General features: G+C 45.0%; 3 protein-coding genes across 4 annotated transcripts; 1 reads left to right on the top strand and 2 right to left on the bottom strand.

Moving 5' to 3' along the window:
* The first annotated feature begins 2,075 nt into the window (after nt 1–2,075).
* Nucleotides 2,076–5,248, top strand: LOC133923867 (uncharacterized). Its single transcript, XM_062369150.1, has 6 exons — nt 2,076–2,573; nt 3,377–3,505; nt 3,595–3,715; nt 3,806–3,887; nt 4,567–4,720; nt 4,809–5,248. The coding sequence occupies exons 1-6, from the start codon at nt 2,256–2,258 to the stop codon at nt 4,941–4,943; spliced, it is 939 nt and encodes a 312-aa protein (XP_062225134.1). The 5' UTR covers nt 2,076–2,255; the 3' UTR covers nt 4,944–5,248.
* A 1,474-nt stretch (nt 5,249–6,722) lies between these two features.
* Nucleotides 6,723–8,705, bottom strand: LOC133885565 (pentatricopeptide repeat-containing protein At5g39980, chloroplastic). The gene has a single exon (XM_062325293.1). The coding sequence runs from the start codon at nt 8,703–8,705 to the stop codon at nt 6,723–6,725; it is 1,983 nt and encodes a 660-aa protein (XP_062181277.1).
* A 2,514-nt stretch (nt 8,706–11,219) lies between these two features.
* On the bottom strand, nt 11,220–16,622 carry LOC133923855 (uncharacterized). 2 transcript variants are annotated; one of them, XM_062369140.1, is made up of 8 exons: nt 16,053–16,622; nt 15,118–15,723; nt 14,118–14,394; nt 13,739–14,018; nt 13,021–13,128; nt 12,576–12,854; nt 12,143–12,286; nt 11,220–11,784 (listed from the first exon to the last, which is right to left on the bottom strand). In XM_062369140.1, exons 1-8 carry the CDS (start codon nt 16,321–16,323, stop codon nt 11,611–11,613), a joined length of 2,139 nt encoding a protein of 712 aa, XP_062225124.1. In that variant the 5' UTR covers nt 16,324–16,622; the 3' UTR covers nt 11,220–11,610. The 2 variants fall into 2 exon arrangements, with proteins under 2 accessions (XP_062225124.1, XP_062225117.1); XM_062369133.1 differs by having other exon boundaries at nt 14,118–14,418; nt 16,053–16,616.
* Nucleotides 16,623–18,375: the final 1,753 nt, after the last annotated feature.

Here is an 18,375-nt window from a genome sequence, read left to right as displayed (position 1 = left end):
TTGTAGCAAGGGTAACATTAGTTTCACTACTCTAACCTTTTGGTTTATTATACTATACTAATAGCTAAAGTAATGAAAAGATCCAAACAAAGAAACCAACAAGTACGTATAAACGGTGAATATGACAAAACATATAAATGAGTTGAGGGACCCGAATCAATAAATTCAGAATTCAAAAGCAAGGGAAACTAGCTTTAAGTTCAAACATTTTTTCCAAAGAAAAAAAAAGAATCTTGCTTCGACACCTTCCTCCATGAACACGTCTGTGGACTAGCCTGATTGACACTTTCAGAGAATGAATAATACAACACATTTTGGAGACGAAATGAATAATCTTAATATCATGGATCATCTAAAAAGGACCAGTAGTAATTTGACTAGGACTTGTAACAATATCTAGTCCTTGTAGAGGGCCATTTCTGATTCTTTTTTAAACTTTTCAATAACACGTGGAGGCTGTTACTTCGCCCCAGCTAGATGAGGTCCTGTCTCTCTAGCCGGCTTCGGGTTAGGTGCCTCGCACTTGTTTTCATTGTTCCTAGAACGCAAAAGGGCATCAAAAGGTACTTAGGTAAAGCTCTAAGGGTGGAGCTGAACTAAAGGGTTCCATCCCTCTCTCGTATACCTCGTAAGATCTTTAAGATCATCTTCAATTATATTTTTTTTATTTTGTTTCTTTTTTATTCTCTTTTCTATTTTTATTTTCTTGATTTTCTCTCATCTTCAACAGCTTTTCTTCGAGGGAAATCGCGAAGAGAAAGGAGAGAGAATTCCGTTCTGAAAGGAATGACTCTGGGAATCTTTTCGTGACAGGAACCGTGAAAGGAAACCGTTAGAACGCTGAAGGAACGAAAATCCCGTCGTGAAGAGATTCTGAACTCTGAAATGAAACCATTGAAGATGGTCTAACGAAGATTGAGTAGGGGATGTTTCTAAAAAAAATAAAATTAAAAAGGTACTTAGGTATAATCACCAAGAACGAAATGCTGAGAAAGGAATGCCTTTGGTTCAGAGCAAGGCATGTTTATGGGAGGGTGGAAGGAATATTAGTGCCACCTAAAATTTCGTACTTGATTGTAATAATCATTTCTCCATCTTGTCCAGCCTAGGATTGCTAAAAATGTTGTATTATTTGCGATTAGTCCAACAAAGACAATGTCAATCTAGATAGCTTGAAGTCTAGTACATGACAAAAGATGTTACCGAAATCAAACAACCTTGATTGAATTCTCCAACAAATGTTTTAGGTTTTACTAATAATCGGTCAACATCACTGTACCACCATAGATATTTCTATGGCGAGAACCAATCCTGGTGTAGATATTTTTATAGCGAGAACCAAGCCAGGGTTAGATGGCTCGTGGGGATGATTGTATCCCCTATTTATCATGGGGTAAATCGTAGATTTTTTTTATTGTACGTTTCGGTAAAAAAATTTAGTGGTGGTGGTACTCGTTAATAAAAAAAAACGTCTATGATAACTTTGTTAATCTTTGAATTCTGTATCTTCAATCTTGGATAGATGTTGTGTAAATATGTGTGGTGATATAAGTGATATAAGTGTATACGTGCATCTACTATGTGTATTGATGTTTAGATATAACTATTTTAACGTATGTTAAAAAAAATTATAATTTTTTCACTGTGGTTTTGCATATCATCTTCTGGTAATATATGGGTCCAAGATTAATCCTACTATTATATGACATAAATGATGATAGTTGAGCCCAAAGTGAGAAAGCTATAGCTTTTTACAACATGTATAAAAATAGTTATATATTTTTCAAATAAATATCATAATTTATAGTTTCTATAGTATATATCAAAATAATTGTAGAGTTTTTGAAATTTACTCAGAAAAAAATGGATATTTCTACGGCAGCGAAGGGAATGACGGAGAGCATCAAGTCAGAACAAGAAATAGCGAAATGCATAAATAAGCTGGAGAAAACTGAAGACCCCGTGTGCACGTACGATAATTACTACTCCCGGAGGCTCGCATGCCCAGCTGTACTCTCCCTGATTAGTGGGGACCACTGAATCTACCACCAATCACCTACTCCTGTTCCGCTAAGCTCACCCGCACAATAACACCAGGCCACGTACACTGGCGCGGGCGCGGGCGCAAAGACCCACCACCACCCCCCTCGTCGGCTCCTCCTCCTCCGGTTGCCTCCGGCCTCACCTCCCTTGTCTCCGCTCGAGCTTCCCCGACGTCCACTCCCACGTGGCGCGACAGCCCGTCGCCAGAGGCCATGGCAGCGGCTGAGGTGTATTCGCCGGCCGCCGCGGCGGCGGCGCAGCAGCAGCAGCGAGGGAAGGCGGCGTCGCAGGCGTGGCGGGCGGTGGTGGGGTGGATCGGCTTCCTCCTCCAGGTCCTGCTTCAGATCCTCCGGGGCACGCCCTCCTGCGCCCAGCTCCTGTCCTTCGTCGGCTTCCGCTACCCACTCCTCTCTGCGCCGGCGGCCTCCGAGCCGTCGCCGGAGGTGGCCTTCATGCCGCTCCGCTCCGAGATCCCAGCCGACACGGCTCCTGCCCCGGCGCCTCCGCCTGAGCCCCTGGGCCGCCTCACGGTACGAAAGATTCGGTTTTGCTTGGATTCCTTGGAGCTAATGGTGTCCTGGGTGGACCTTTAGGTAGTATATGGGTTTCATTTGGATAGTACAGTGGACGTGGGACGGTGGGAAGTGTCTGTTGATCTAATTGTAGGATGTTTCGGTCTTTGTGGGTGATTGGGATTAGGTGGAGTGATTGATTTGTGGTTATTTGGGCGTTTTGGCTGCTTAGGTAGTTCGATCGATGTGTTGTTTGAAGCTCAATTAGTATGCGTACCGTGGAGCAGGGCTTGTCTGAGGATTGAGTCATATGAAGTTGTCATCTGGTGACGAGCATGGGCAATTTTTTGTGCTGCAACTCCAAAACAAGTGATTGCTTGTATTATTAGTACGATTGCATTTATCTCCTCTCGGAACTATTGGCAATATATTATCTGTGATCATCTAGTGAAGCTGGGGAAATAGTTTTGGAATACTGGTTCATTGTTGTTATGTGTAGATAAGTAAATATTTGACCCAGTCGTCGTTGTTAGGCATCTTGATTGGAACTGATTTGTGAGATAATTTATTGGCTGATTATAGATAAACATGAACACTTTTTCACTGGAACATATGCTCGTAACAGGGTTTCTACTAAGTATGTTTAGATTGGATTGGTATAGAAACTTCAATCTGTTACTGATGAGCTTATAGCTTCACATAAACGGAGCCAAAACTGAAATAATACTAATGTTAAGCATTACTACCTGTTCACCTTTGAAATAAAGTCACCTATAGTTATGCATTCAACATTCCTTAAAGCATTTGGCCTATCTGTTCAGGTAGTACTTGACTTGGATGAGACTTTAGTTTCTGCGTATGAATCATCTAGTCTTCCTGCTATAGTACGCACTCAAGCTGTTGAAGCAGGATTACATTGCTTTGACATGGAGTGCATATCGTCTGATAAGGTACAAAAATTCTGCTTTTGCAACTTCATTCTTTTACTCATTTGAATTACAACTGATAAAAGATTTTTTGCTTGTGTAAACTTTAAAAGGATGTTGAAGGAAAACAGAAGGTGAATCATGTGACTGTTTTCGAGCGTCCTGGTTTGCATGAGTTCTTGCAGAGAACTAGCGAATTTGCAGATCTTATCCTCTTTACAGCAGGTTTAGAAGGTATGTTGGCTGCAGTTTTTTTTCTTCACCTTACGAGCCCAATCTGTTTCGGCTCACATCCTCACCTAACCTGTCCATGTTCCTCCACAGGTTATGCTAGACCTTTAGTTGACAGAATAGATGTTCACAATAGATTCAGACTCTGTCTCTATCGCCCATCGACTGTTACCACGTAAGTTACATTAACTTTCCTATGGATACAAATGATGTGTACCACTGTGTTGTCGTTACTGTATCTTGGTGTGTTGGGATCTGTTACCTTGCTTATCTGGGCATATGCAAAATTAATTAGTAAACCAGCACCTTTCTAAGTGGGAAAAAGCAGATCATAGCCAATGCTTGTACACGTCAATGGAATGATGGATGATGATGGTCAGTTTATGCACATGGAATGTAAGTGTCCTTTATAATTTGGCTCCACACCATCTTTCATAGTTAAGCTTCTATGCTCTGTATGCATCATCATTGAAATGATTAAATCATTTGTTGTTTTGGAGGTGAATTTTAGCATTCATTCCATGTTCTTTACCAAGTAGTTCTCAGAGTACATGAGCTCCAAATTTTTGACAGTATATGCAATGTGCACTTGCATTGGACTGTCTTGATCCATCGATCACTGCCTGTGTTTATTCTCTTTGTTTCGGGTATGGTGCTTCTTGGAATCTCTTTAGTAACAAACCATCGATGCTCACTCTAGCATGCATGTTTGTGTTGATTCACTGAATTATTCAACCATAATATGCTCCTTTTTTTTTCATGTTTTTCTGTGCCTCCCTGACTGATTGTTTGCCTTGTTTGCCAATAACCTGAACCATATCATTGTCTGATATCAATGGGTTGCATGATTGCAGGGAATACAGAGAACATGTGAAAGATCTTTCTTGCCTGTCAAAAGATTTCTGCAGAATTGTCATTGTCGACAACAATCCATTCAGTTTCATTCTGCAGCCTTTGAATGGGATACCTTGTGTTCCATTTTCAGCTGGGCAACATTCTGATGATCAGGTAACTGATAATGATCACCAATCATTCAGTGGATCTGGACTTGTAGTTTCTACGGTCATACTGAGTTTGTCTTGTTCAAACATTTCAGCTCATGACGGTTATATTTCCACTTCTGATGCATCTTTCGCTCCAGAAAGATGTCAGACCTGTATTGCACGAAAGGTTTCATATGCCAGAATGGTTCCAAAAGCATGGGATCCCCCAAACTAATCAGGCAGTTTAAGTTTTGCTGTGGCCCTATGGAATTGTTTTGATGAAGGCTCAAGTGCCTACCATGCCATAAGTCCCTTAGAGGCGAGCACCTGTACATTTATCTGTATTCATTTAGGGTTCCTGATAAAATTGAGTCATTGTTCATATGGAGTTGCCACATCCGAAGATAAGAAAATTGTAATCTAGCATAACATCAGATTTGTATTTGTGTAGTGGAACATTGTTGTATTAATTAATTGTTGTATATCAGCTTTTGTTGTAAAATTTGATTGCTGACAGTTAAGATGGTCAAATGAACAGTTCATGGATAAACGATGTCAAGGTTTTGCACCATCAGAAGAAATGTCCAGGGCATTATGGCACAATTACGCCAAAAGGATTTATCAATATGACAATCTGATGTATAATCATTGACATTAGTCGTAAGCCAAGCACTTATGGCAAGCTGGAGCCTTATATGATTCATTAAAAAATAACTTACACTAGGAGAAGCTGTGCACACCCGGTTCACAAATGTGACGGTCGCATTAGTGAAATGCGTGAAATTCGAACGAAAATTCAAACAAATTTGTGCGGTCAAACATGGTTGATTGAGGAAAAAAACGCTTGAATGGAACACTTGAAATGTGACCGGTTTTCTCAATATTTGAACGAATTCTACCGATATGCGATCGTATTCTTCGCATTTCGATCAATGTTGAAAACCGCTTGAAATCGAGAAAACCAATACCGAGAGCATTTCTCGAATATTAGTGAAATTAAAAAAACCTAAAAAATAGCTCAACCTTGTAAAATCAATAACTAATTCATCTGAGTTTCAAATCAAGTGAAACAAATTTTTATTAGTTTCCTTGTAACATGATCTACATGATAAAAGTATTTATACTCATGAATAATATTTCGTGAGAAAATGTATTTGCTAAACTTAGTTAAATGCATAGTTAATTCTTTTGCCAATCCAAAAATCATGAAACCAATTTTATTAGTCTTCTTACATGATCCTATATTTTTTAAAAATACATGAACTCATGAAATAGTTATTGTCACATGCATATTTTTTAAAATACATAAACTCATGAAATATTTATTGTAACATGCAGAATTGTGTAAATATATTGCAACTAGATTAATTTATAACTAACCCATCACACCTTCAAATTTAATGAAACCACTTTTATTAGACCAAGTAGAAGCATCCATTCCACATAGGTGAGAGCCTAGTCTTGCATAGACGCAAGCTCTTCTATGCTGGTGAAATTTGTAAAAATCATGGGGAAATTAATAAACTTTAAATGAAGTGAAATAAATTTTAAAGATACTCCTGAGATACGTCCTACATAAGAAAAATATGTGTTTGCATGTTAAATTTTTCTTTAAAGTGATAGATCAAATCATCATGTTCGTACAACTTATTTTAATATTTTCTTTTTTTTCAAACTTCCTCCATATAAAATATGATGCAATAACATTTTTTTTCCGCAGAAGATCTTAGAATTGTCTCTAGTATTTTTAGATTTTTTGTGATTTCTTTGAATTTTTTGAATTCATTTTTCTATATTCAATCGGTTTCTGATGCGATGCGGCTCGCATAGGTCGAATATCACGAATATCGGTCGCATTTCGTCGAATTGGTGAACCCTGGTGCACACCAGTTACACTCATTCAATTGTCAGTGATATTATTCTTTCATCTGAAATATTGCCGTCAGATTCTCTGGACATCAGAGGTATTGGAACTTTGGAGACAACCTGATGCTCTGAACATCAGAGGTACTGGGGCATGGAGCTATTTATTTGAATTTCTTGACATCAAACCCGTTGGAGCTTTTTATCTGGCTTATGATTTGGGATGCCTTATCAAACCTGTATGCTCTCTCATAGACGCCGGCAACCACAAGATAAAGCTCCCTCTTGTCGATGCTTGGGTCATGGCTAAGATCGGCAACCAGCAACTCCAGCGCCTTGAAGTCCTTCTGAGCACCAAGCAGGCTGATCATCTGGAAGTGCACCCGGTCTGAGAAAACACAACCTTCCTCCCTCATTGCCTGGTACAGAGCCGCGGCCTTGTCGAACTCCTTCAGTTTACCATAAGCATTCATCACGGTGGCAATCGTCTCCGAGTCCGGCAATTGGCCCAACTTCCTCATCTTGTCAAACACCTCAACCACATTCCGGTGCCTCCGGTTCTTCGCGAACAGGTCCATTATTGCTCGGTCCACCGATGAGTCCTTGATCTCGCCGGTGTTGGCTGCACGACGGAACAGCCATGCTGCCTCTTCTACACGACCGGCACTCGCCAAGATTTTGATGGCTGTCTCCTTGGGAATGCTCTCCGGGTCTTTGAGGTCGTGCAACAAACGCTTGGCCTGGGATACAAGCCCGGCACGCTCATACGCCACAACCATCGTCTGGTACAGCACGGGGTCGATCTCCGTGCCAGCCTCCCGCAGCCTCTCGAACAGCTTGGCGGCACGGTCCAGCTTCCCGGCCTTCGCCCATATGGAGAGGATGGTGGAGTAAGTGATGGCATTGGGGTGGACGCCGTTGGCCTGCATGTCCTGCACCAAGCTCCCGGCTTTCTCGTCCTCGAGCGACTTGCCGTAGATGGCAATCATGGTGTTGTACGTCACCACGTTCGGCTTGACGCCGCTACCAGCGCCACCAGTGCCATGGGAAGAGCTGCGCATGAGGTCGAACAGTTGAACTGCCTCGCCGAACAGCCCGGCGTCGCCATACACACGGAGCATGGTGTTGTAGGTCACGACGCTTGGCGGCACGCCGGCCCGGCGCATAGACCAGAACAGCCGGTCCGCCTCGCGCGCGAGATCGAGCTGCCCGTACGCATTGAGCACGATGTTGAACACCGAGAGGTCTGGCTTGACGCGCGCCACGGCGCGCATGTGCGAGAAGAGCGACACGGCCGCGAGGTGCTGCCCCCGGCGCGCCAGCGCGGCGAGGATGGGGGAGTAGGACTCCGCGTCGGGCGCGACGCCGTCAGCGGGCATGTCGTGGAGCAACAGCCGCTTGGCGTCGCGGAGCAGGTCGGACTTGCAGTAGGCGGCGACGGCAGCGTTGTAGGCCTTCAGGTCGGGCTTGATCCCTGTGCCCCTCAGCCGGGAGAAGAGCGCGAGCGCCTTGGGCGCGTCGCCGCCGCGGAGGGCGAGATGGATGAGGTTGGAGAAGAGGACGAGGTCGGGCGCCACGGCGTCGTCCTCCATGAGCGGCAGGAAGGTGAGCGCGTGGTCGAGGTGGCCCGCGCGGGTGAGCGCCGCGAGGAGTGTGGAGTACGAGAAGGCGTCGGGGGCGACGCCCCTGTCGCGCATCTCGAGGAGGAGGCCGGAGGCGAGGCGGAGCTCGCCAGCGCGGCAGGAGGATCGGAGGAGGAGGTTGTAGGGGATGAGGAGCGCGGGGGCCGGGAGGTCCGGCGCAAGGAGGTCGAGCAGAGCGACGCCGCGGCGCGGGTCGGGGAGGCGGGAGAGGAGTGCGCCGAGGAGGCGCGCAGAGACGGGGAGGTGCGGGGAGAGCACGGCAGCCAGGTCGGGCGCCGTGCGCGCGGCGGAGAGCGCGGCTACGAGGGCGGGGACGTCGAGGATGCGGCCATCGTGCTGGGGTTGTTGGAGCTCGGCGGACTTGTGGCGGTGGTGGAGGGGGTGGGAGCTGGGGAGGTTGGGGTTAAGCCATACGGATTTCGAGGCCGGGAGGCGGCGGTGGGAAGGGGACGGGAGCGCGGTGGCCGTAGCTGTGGCTGCGGCCGCGGCCGCCGTGAGCGGCATTGGTCGTAGGCGTGTGGCCGCGTGGGAGCGGGAGTGGCAGTGGCGAGGCAGGGGAGAAATGGATAGGAGATTTTCGCAGTTGGTGGGGACGCATCGGCAGCAGGTAATGCAATTATGCTTTTTTCTAAGAGATGATCCTAGCGGTGGGAACTCGATTTTGTTTGAATAGAGACATGATTAATTCGATTTTTGCCATGGGATGGACTGGGAGTGGAGATCCTCGATGGCCTTAGGTAGGATAGTAACGGGTGGGGTGAGTGTGGGTTAAGTTAAAATCTGTCTGTCGCGAAACTCGAAACCTAATCTATATTCAAAGTACTTAGGTTAAAATAATCTCTCGACTCTGAATCTGGCAAGGACTCGTCGGGTCTTGTCATTTGAAGAAGCTGAGAGCAGGCGAACGACGGAGGGGTGGCAGGGAGGGGCGACGTGATAGAGTGGCCGAGCGGCGGGGATAGATGGAAGGGACGCCGCGACGGCGTAGCAGCGTGGAGGGGGTGGCACGACGGCATGGCTGGGCGGAGGGGCGGCGTGGCGCTACCAGGCACGGAAGGACAGTGAGGTCGATGCGGAGGGGACGGCGACACCGGGCGCAGACCTCCACTGCCACCTCGTTGCTAGATCCATACCGCTGCGTTCATCTTGTGCCGCTGTCGCCATCGGACCGAGCCACTGATTCTCAGATTTGCCACCTCGACACCCGTCATTGCCAACACCGATGTTGTGGCCTCCACTTCGGCCACACCGGCGCTGACCGAGGTGAACTGACCCCCCTTTTTCCCTTCCCACCTTGGTTGCCACCTCACCACCAAACCCTAGCCGCTCCTGCCAAGCCCGCCCCACCATCGCCTCTGTGCAGAGAGAGAGAGCGCGCGCTTAGAGAGGGTGAGAGGCGAGAGAGTGAGGGATGCTGGCCTGGTCGGGTGAGAGAGAAAGAAGAGGAGGTAAGGGAGGTCAGGTGAGAGAGAAAGGAGAGGGAAATGAGCCAACCCAATCGAGAGAGTCAGAGAGTTAGATGGGCTGACAACTTCAAGTGTACATGGGTCACCCATAGGACTAAGTAGGAACATAAACCCAACTCGCTACAGTTTCAAGTACCTGACCTGTGGACAGGATTTTACATCCAAATCCGCACCTATTGGATGCAGAACCCCATAGAGATCTAAACCCATAGATCTGACTATCATCCTTACTCCTAAGCGAGCTAGGACGAACGTATACACTAACGAGTAAGAATGTAAGTAACTATATAATAATTAGTTTTAGATCTCTATTTAATTTTTTAGCTTAATTATAAAAAAATAAATTTTTAGTTTATTTTTTAGTTTTCGATGGACCAATAATCTTAAAAATATAAAACTTGCGACCTAGGGAAGAGCAAATGTACCAGGATTAGGGATTCAGATGTTGCATGAAACAAAGTGCGATGCTACGATGTGACTTTTCTGTCGGGATGGGATGGTAGCGAGGTCGTACACCTCCATTTTTTTCGGATGGGGCTGGAAGCTCGATTTTACTTACTTATGGTCATTTTTTTACTATAGCAATTTTAATTAACGAATTTGTGAATACTTAAAAATATACTATATTAATGAAGTACATCTCCTGACGAATCTAATGATAAAAAAGTTTTAAACACCTATAAACCTTTCTTAAAAAAAAGTATAAAGTTAAAATTGCTATAGTAAAAAATTGATGATAAGTAAGTACCGAGCTCCTATCCCTGATTCGCACACAGCACCTTGGGAAAGCAAGAAATTACAGCACATGCCACGTACAAAGCTTCCCCAGTTACAAAGATGGCATGAAAGCGTCGAAGCCAGCACCAGTGTCGGACGTCCGGACGCTGGTAACACCGTGATGCAATGCAACTCGTCAGGTGAGACCGTGAGCGCAAGGCAGCGGCATCGGAGCCGCGGGCACGCTCCTTTGGGCTTGGATCGGACAGCTGGACGGCTGAGCGAGCTGGAGTTTCTTACTGTTTACTGTCTTTCTGTTTTTTTTTTGGAAGAAAAAACTACCTTACTGCTTTGGATGCACGAAGCCAGGAACTCACAGCATTTTGACGGGTACAGTTCAATTAAACCACAGGACATTAGAAAATTTCCGATACCTTCTCCACGTGCATTTTCTAGCATTCGGCTGGCAGGTTCAATAATATAAAATTCAGGCATCTTTATGGTGTGGCATCCAGTTTGAAAAGTACTAGTAGAAGGGGAAGAAGAAAGAAGCCTGAGTTTCTGAGTTTAGCAAGCCCAAGGTACTGAACAATTATAAATTAGAGACGGTGTGATTGCCCCCCTGCAACCTGAAGATATTGAGCAGTGCCAATACCATTCGACCTCCTCCTATCTTTTCATTGAGAACCAGCCATAACTCTATCGAGTAGCACCTACCAGAAAATGGAGACATGTTTTTTTTTTCTCACAAATTGTTCGAGTCCACTGAACAATACTAATTTAAAGCACAAAAGGAGCATTGGCACAGCAAAGATAGAACCGACACAGGCGAAACTTTCGACAATTATTTCTTATGTTACCATTAGTGAATCAGATGCGGTACAAGTGTGGGTTTCAATTCTACAGATACACAGGAAAATTTCAGATATTTACATGAACTCATGAATGTTAACTAAGAGAGCAGGGGGTCCACACCACGAATTGCCCTGAAGACACAAAAAACTCAGAACCCGTACAATGGGCTTTGTTTGGCAAGCTTGCAACCACAAAGGGGCATTCTTCTACAACTCGACAAAAATGTAATGTTTCATGCTAAGAGAAACACCCAGAAAACTGATCTTCTTTTAAAGAGATTTATAAGGCTCCAAATTAGGCGAAACAAAAAACTCATCTCATATGCGAAGAAAGCTGTCACAAAATCGAAGAAACACTGTGTTGGGAGCGCATCAGTACACAAACGAAAGCCATGGATGCTGTAATGCTTCACCGGCAGTTGGTCTTTTCCTGGGATTTATTTGCAGCAGATAAGATAGAAAATCAAGGAATTCGGAATCAGGACATTGTAAGTGGCGTTGCAAGGAGGACTTGTCCGGGATCAAATACTCTAACTGACCTGTCTCCTGGATACACACAAGGCAATTATGGGAAGCATTAGTGTTTACTATGCTACAACCGGCAATGATAGATATGCACATAGTGGAACTCAAATCAAAAGGCAAAATCAAGTTCTTTCAGGTCAGAACAAATAAACTGACAGAAGGCTGTGTAATTATGCCTTCGGTGTATTAAGCAAGTAATAAGCCCTATAAATTTATCCGACACATTTAATATTTGGTTATGCTGGTTAAAGGTGCAACTAAAATTGCGAAGGCAAAGGAAGGAATCTCAGAAGCAATTCATGAGATTTAGATTACATGGTTATGGAATACTCGCATAGCCTTGGATTCTCCAGGTAAGCAAATAGAAAAGGAATTTTACCTCATTCTTGGTAAAAAGGTCATAATCATCAGAGAAATACTTATGTGTCTCCTGTCCCACTTCTAGCATTTCCATGTCAATGGGGCCGATTATCCCTATCATTTGAGCAAGCATCACGGAAACTGGTTCATTAGGAAATAGTACCTGTTATATGTAAAACATAGCAATCATTAGTTATCCATGGAAAAAGGTCGCCCCTGAACACCCAACTCCACAACTCCCAGCTCACAACATGTGCTTACAAATTCAAATTTATTCATGCGCATAAATTCAGAAGATCAATTTCTTTATGGTTGGAGCTATATGTTGGTATAGCATTCAGATAACAAAAAAGGTTCTAAACATGCTAACCACTTTGAGGTTAACACTGCTAATATGTCAGTCTGTTAAAAATGATATAATATTTTTCAAGAAGTTAACAAAACATACTTACTTGACCAGTGTACAGTTCAGCTAGAATGCAACCAAGAGACCAAACATCAATCCTCTGATCATACGTCAGGCCCAGTATGACCTCAGGAGCTCGATAAGAGCGTGATTGGACATAGAGGCATAAGTTGTCGGTCAAGAAGCAACTACTTCCCAGATCGATGACTTTAATTTCACATCTTCTGTAGCTCTTGATAAGAATATTCTCTGGCTTCAGGTCACAATGAATGATCCTCAAATGGTGCAAGAAAACTAAAGCCTCTAAACATTGCTGAGCTATTGCCTACAAGAAAGGGAAACTTTCAACTCGCCAGAACTTGAGAATGAAACTTAACCATACTGAAAGAAATGATTTTGAGTGAGGAGCTGACTACGGTGTGAAGTGCAAATGTTTAACATGTATGGGCATGATCACTCAATGAGTAGCAGTAATGAAGACCAGTTCATACCTGTATCCTAGGCAATGTATAATACACGTCACCACCAGACTCCTGATTATATTTCTGAAACTCATATAGATTTGCTCGCAATAGTTCAGTGACAATAAAAAGGTGTTCCTGTCAATATTTGTTTTCTGTCAGGATTATGCAAGTTATGACAATCGAGAAATCCACTAAAATTTGCCACCAAATATGCATGCTAGAAATTCAAGTACACTAGTCAAAGTAAAATGGCATATTGCTATAGTAGATCCTTTCGAGATATTGCACTACAACAGTCATATCCATCCCATTAGGATCCATACTGTGGAGGAAGGACCAGCACCCAACCTTCCTAGGGCCAGCACACTGCTCGCGTATGGTACTGTTCACGTGAACAAAGCCACGTGGTCAGATTGAGTTGTTATCTATTTCCTTAATTTTAGAGATAGGTTTCTTAAAGGTCAAGTCATCTCTGGGGATTGTATCCGTTTTCATTAAGCAAGAAATATATCAGAGTTCCTTGTATCTCTCCTATCCATGCCCTTGTGGTGCGGCCGCCAGACATTGGCAATGGTTGTGCTACTTGGGTTCAGGGTCATCTAAAGTATGCACATGACAACAACCTAGCCACCTGGAGCATATCCCTTGAGATGCCTTCTTAGGTTCCAAACAACCATGCAGCATGCAGTATGGTGTTAAGTCAGAAGGAGTATGTTAGCCAAGTGTATCTCTTAGTGATATATACCTGATGATAGAAGTAGTCATAGAGGCGCAACACATGGTGCTCATCAAGTGGATCATATTTGTTCACAAACTTCAGGAGTTTTATCTCATCCAAGCTCTGATCAAAGAAATCCTTATCATTTTTAATTATTTTAAGGCAGACATCCATCCCTGTCTGAAGATCATGTGCTTGCACGACCTTGCTGAATGCAGCCGAACCTAGATATTCTGTGACATAATATCTTCCAGCAATAACTGAATTCAAGACAATGGGGAAATCTTTGTTTTCTTCAAAGCCAGTCCTGCAGTGGATGCCTACTATATGAGCACAAGAATTCATTAACCAGTGTTACCATTTACTAGCAACCAGAAATCAAAGAAAAAAAGATTTGATTGTGAACCTGTTCTTGCGGTGGATAATTCTCAATTCAAATACCTCGTATTCTCGTTGAAAATTAGAGAGAGCAATATCAACATTTGTCTCTGGATCTTCCTCAGCTTTAAGAGCAGTAGAATGTTGCACATGTGCATTCAATGACCCAACATCTCCGAACTCGTAAGCATCATCAGGATCACCACTGTCAGGGAAAGGCTGTATCATATGGCCTTCTTTCAGATGTTCTTCGTCGCAGCTACTTTTCAGATTTTTGTCAATGCCATCACCAAACTCACCATTGTCTGCGACATCACGTATACCATAATCTATGAAATACATCAAGAATTTAACCAATCAGAACACAAAGCAAAAAAATCCTTTATCCAGGATAAATGGATAATAGGCACTAAATTACACACCCATGTAGAAAATGGACAAACAGTATTTTAACATGATTGATCCAAAAATAGGTTAGACCTTGCTATATTCCAAACTAATTTAAAACAAGACTGGCCTATTTGAAATGTGTATTTTTAAGGCCATACTCATATATACTACTGTTTAACCAAAGTTAGGTCCCAATGAACAGCATCAGTTACCAGCATAGGGCAAACTCTGTTTCTTTCAACTTTCCAGAGAAAATTCATGTGAAGCATATTCACATAACAGTACCAATATTGAGGATCCACAAATATTACATAAAAAAGGCTGCTCGTGTCCAGTATAACATTTTCCCCTCCGTGTATTAAACAGCATATTAACAAAATTGCAACAGAGATTTGGATTTCACAAGACAACCCGAAAACCTCAGAAGTATCTAACCTCTTCAATGTTGTTATTTATTCTCCTTTTCCACCTACATTAAATTCAATAAATAAATTCACATTATATTCGGCCACAAAGTGGATTAAAGTAGACACACTTTAAACTGTACTGGCACCAAGATTCAGTTGGAGCTCCCTAAGAAATGGAGTACCGTTAGGGGGAATAGATGAACTCTAGTGGAAGGTTTGAGAAGTACTTACTCGCAACAGCATCAGTCTCAAATGAATTGAGCATTTGAAGCTCCTTCTCCACAACACTCAGCTCCAAATGGTCATCTCCTGGCCCACGATCTCTTGGCAAACCACAATCAAGCACAACATTCCCGCTCTGCTTCAACTGAAACCCATCATGGACACAATCGTCCAGTATCTCAGTCTGGTCATCCATGATTTGGTATCTCCCATACACAGTAGAGCTAGAGCTCCGGACCACCTCGAGCCTGTCCTCATTCTTCAATCCGCCACCACAGCAACCACAGAGTGGTGACGAGCAGGTGTAAACCTCAGCGCACCCTTCACAATTATCATTGCCGACGTGTTCATGACGGCGGTACTGGCCAGCGCCAAGCTTGCCCATCTCTATCCGCCCTAAGCCTTCGTGAACACCGAGTACAAACTTGTCCTCTTTGTCCTCGTCATCCTCGTCGTCCAGCTTGCTAAGGAAGAGGTGGTCGTCGTAGAGCCAGCCCTCTTGGAAGAAGAGGTCGGTGGTGTCGTACTGGCGTGCTGTACCGAACTCCATCTCCGACGAGGACGCGTCAGAATGCGAGTGCCGCGGCGACCATAGCCCGTATGGATTCAGCAGCCCTAATCACGGACACAAAAGTGATCAAAATTTGGATCAAAACTGATAAAACGTCCATAAATTGGGAGGTTTAAACACTAAACCAGGCGCAGAGACGGGAATTCGTCGCAAGGGAGGGGTTTAACGACTCCTCTACTAGATCGAAACAGTCAATTTGGCTTATCAAAATCATCTCCGCTGGAACATACTCTGAATTGGGCCCGAAGCCAACCACAGCCGCGGAAATATCGGCGAGCAGATCGAGATTGCGTGAGAGACAACCGCCACCCACGGAAACCGAGAAGATGAGGGTTTAAATATTAGCGAGAAAAATGCCTTATGCCGTGGGTACCTGACGGCGTGGAGCGCATGCTGACGAAGGCAGAGGAGGACGCCGAGCCAGAGCTGGAGCCGGGGCTCGCGGGCGCCGGCGTGCCGCCGCCGCCGCCGGAGGCGGAGCCAGGCATCCGGAGCGGAGGGAGCTGGGGATCTAATGTGGCTGCACATCCGGCTTCCCCGGCGGCGGTGCGGGCGAGGACGTCGTCGCGGAGCGCGGAGGCGGCGCCCGCGAAGCCGTGGTCGGTGAGGAACGCCATGACCTCGTCCAGTCCCGGCGCCGCCATGCTCCTCGAGCGCTGGTGTGGGGGGCTGGGATACGGTTGGGTGCTCGCTCAAGCACGTGACGCGCGGAGCGAGGTAAGCGGTTCCGTCGCCATTGGAAGGGACTTGGAGGCGAAGCGAGAGTCTTCCGTCGAGTGAGAGGACCGGGCGAGAGGGACGAGGAGGAGGCAAAGAAGTCAGAGGAAAGAGAGGGCGCACGGGATCGCCAAAGGGTCGCGCCCTCACAAAAAGGTTGGGTCAATTGCGTTTCAGCCCCTCCGGCGGTTGGCGTTGTTGTAGACAGGGAGTACAGTATAGTTAAGCCCATCAGATTCTGTCATGCGTGATGACCAATTTTGCCATAAACTAAGCTTAGTTAAGGTGCGACCTGCTAAACAGATTAATGAACTAATGGCGTGTTTAGTTAGAGAAATAAAATTATTCTAAATGAGATGGTCCATCGTGGGTTTCGTCATATGAACTTTACATTAATAATATGCTTGTAAGAAATGAAGTGATAATGGAACTCATTCCATGTTGCAAACCAGAAATAAGTTGGTGATGGATCACATCGTTTCTATTGGTGTCATCATTAAGGATCCTCGGTGTCCCTTGGTTTAGGCAGTTTGTGCATATGGATCTCGGGTCCTCAAAGGTCTTTCGGATCTTCGGACTTTGACAGAGCTCCAATCTCCTAGAGATCTAGCCTCCCAAAGCCTAAGTAGGCTCTATGAAGCTTGAGGAGTGAGTCATCAAGATTAGAAAAAAATAATCAGAGGGAGCCCGCTAGCCATCCTCTACCTGCGAGAAAGTGATCGACGTTTAATACCGGTGTAAGTGGGAGTCATCTTGACATCGTAGGGCAAGTAGGAACCGGTTTGACACCTTGACAGTGTGGTGCCGCAATAGACGACCAGCCGAGCACCACGCCTTTCGGGCCACTTGCACCTCTGTATTTGCCATAGTAGATAATATCTTCTAATTAGGGATAAACACATTCTATCTAGACCCATGTCGTGTGATTCGATCGGTCCTGGGTCCATAAGGGATAGCCATGGTCTGTATCGCTATCTCTATAAGAGTATGGTTATATATTTACGCCTTGGATGGCACTATAAATACAGACTCTTAGCCATCAAGCCGCATGAGGGAGAAATCTTTTAACGATCAATACATTTTGTGTTTCTTCATCTCCACTTCTTCTCCAAGCTTAAGCAATTCGTGTGAGTGTGCTCTCGCCGTACTTGTTCGTGGAAGATATTTTCTTCCAACAACAACGCGCCGCCCGTGGGGACTCGAGCACATAAGTACTAAGAGCTAGGATGCCACCCAAGAAGAAGGCCACCAAGGCCACAACACCGACGGCCAACCCCACATCCATGCCTGTGCGAAGGTCCGCACGACTAAGCACAGGCCACGCCGGCGACAACCCTTAACTGGGGGAGTAAGGGCCCTGCGGCCACCACTGGCCCGGCCATGACCCTAGTTGTGGTTGATGCTGGGGGTCCCCTGTCACGGAGGCCTAGCAGCAACGGCAAGGTGAGGGCCCCGTAGCGTCCTTAGGGGCTACAGCTGACATCGTCGCTGTGAACGTCACCCCAACCGAATAGCAATCATGCTTGGTAGCCCTCCAGACTCAGTTGGAGAAGCTACAGGCGGCCCTGTAGATCGAGTAGCAAACTGCCTGTGTGACCACCATTGCTCCCTTAGGGCGTGTTTGGATGCCTTGCTGAGCGCGTGCATGCACCAACGAATGCAGAGCGGAGCAGAATGCGCGTGTTTGGTTGGCGTTCCTAACTGCACCCGCTCGTGCAGCTGCATCCGTCCAGCCAGGCTCGGGGAAACGCCGGAATCGGCCGTTTCCATCGGGCCTGCTGGGGAGATGCAAAAACACTGTGCGTACGATTTTTTTATTTAACTTTCGATTTTATTTAGAGGTCCAAAAATTCTAAACATTTTTGTGAGCAAACTAGAGCTCATTAGCAACCCATTTTAATTAATTTAATCCAAAAAATCTAAGTTAATATTTAATTAAAATTCTTCAAAAATCATAAAAAATTCACTAATATTCTTAT

Source organism: Phragmites australis, chromosome 1 (genome assembly GCF_958298935.1).
Source record: "Phragmites australis chromosome 1, lpPhrAust1.1, whole genome shotgun sequence".
Classification (NCBI taxonomy): domain Eukaryota; kingdom Viridiplantae; phylum Streptophyta; class Magnoliopsida; order Poales; family Poaceae; genus Phragmites; species Phragmites australis.
Note: the sequence above shows the minus strand (reverse complement) of the source record. Positions and strands in the feature narration are given on the sequence as shown.

Bases quoted from the DNA above. Each gene is read 5' to 3' on its own strand.
- LOC133885565 (XM_062325293.1), bottom strand. From the start codon at position 8,705: ATGCCGCTCACGGCGGCCGCGGCCGCAGCCACAGCTACGGCCACCGCG.
- LOC133923855 (XM_062369133.1), bottom strand. From the start codon at position 16,323: ATGGCGGCGCCGGGACTGGACGAGGTCATGGCGTTCCTCACCGACCAC. The intron at 12,855-13,020 runs GTATGAACTGGT...CCTTTCTTGTAG, and splicing joins ATACATTGCCTAGGATACAG to GCAATAGCTCAGCAATGTTT. The intron at 12,287-12,575 runs GTAAGTATGTTT...TACATATAACAG, and splicing joins CTGAACTGTACACTGGTCAA to GTACTATTTCCTAATGAACC.
- LOC133923867 (XM_062369150.1), top strand. From the start codon at position 2,256: ATGGCAGCGGCTGAGGTGTATTCGCCGGCCGCCGCGGCGGCGGCGCAG. The intron at 3,716-3,805 runs GTATGTTGGCTG...GTTCCTCCACAG, and splicing joins CTTTACAGCAGGTTTAGAAG to GTTATGCTAGACCTTTAGTT. The intron at 3,888-4,566 runs GTAAGTTACATT...GCATGATTGCAG, and splicing joins CGCCCATCGACTGTTACCAC to GGAATACAGAGAACATGTGA.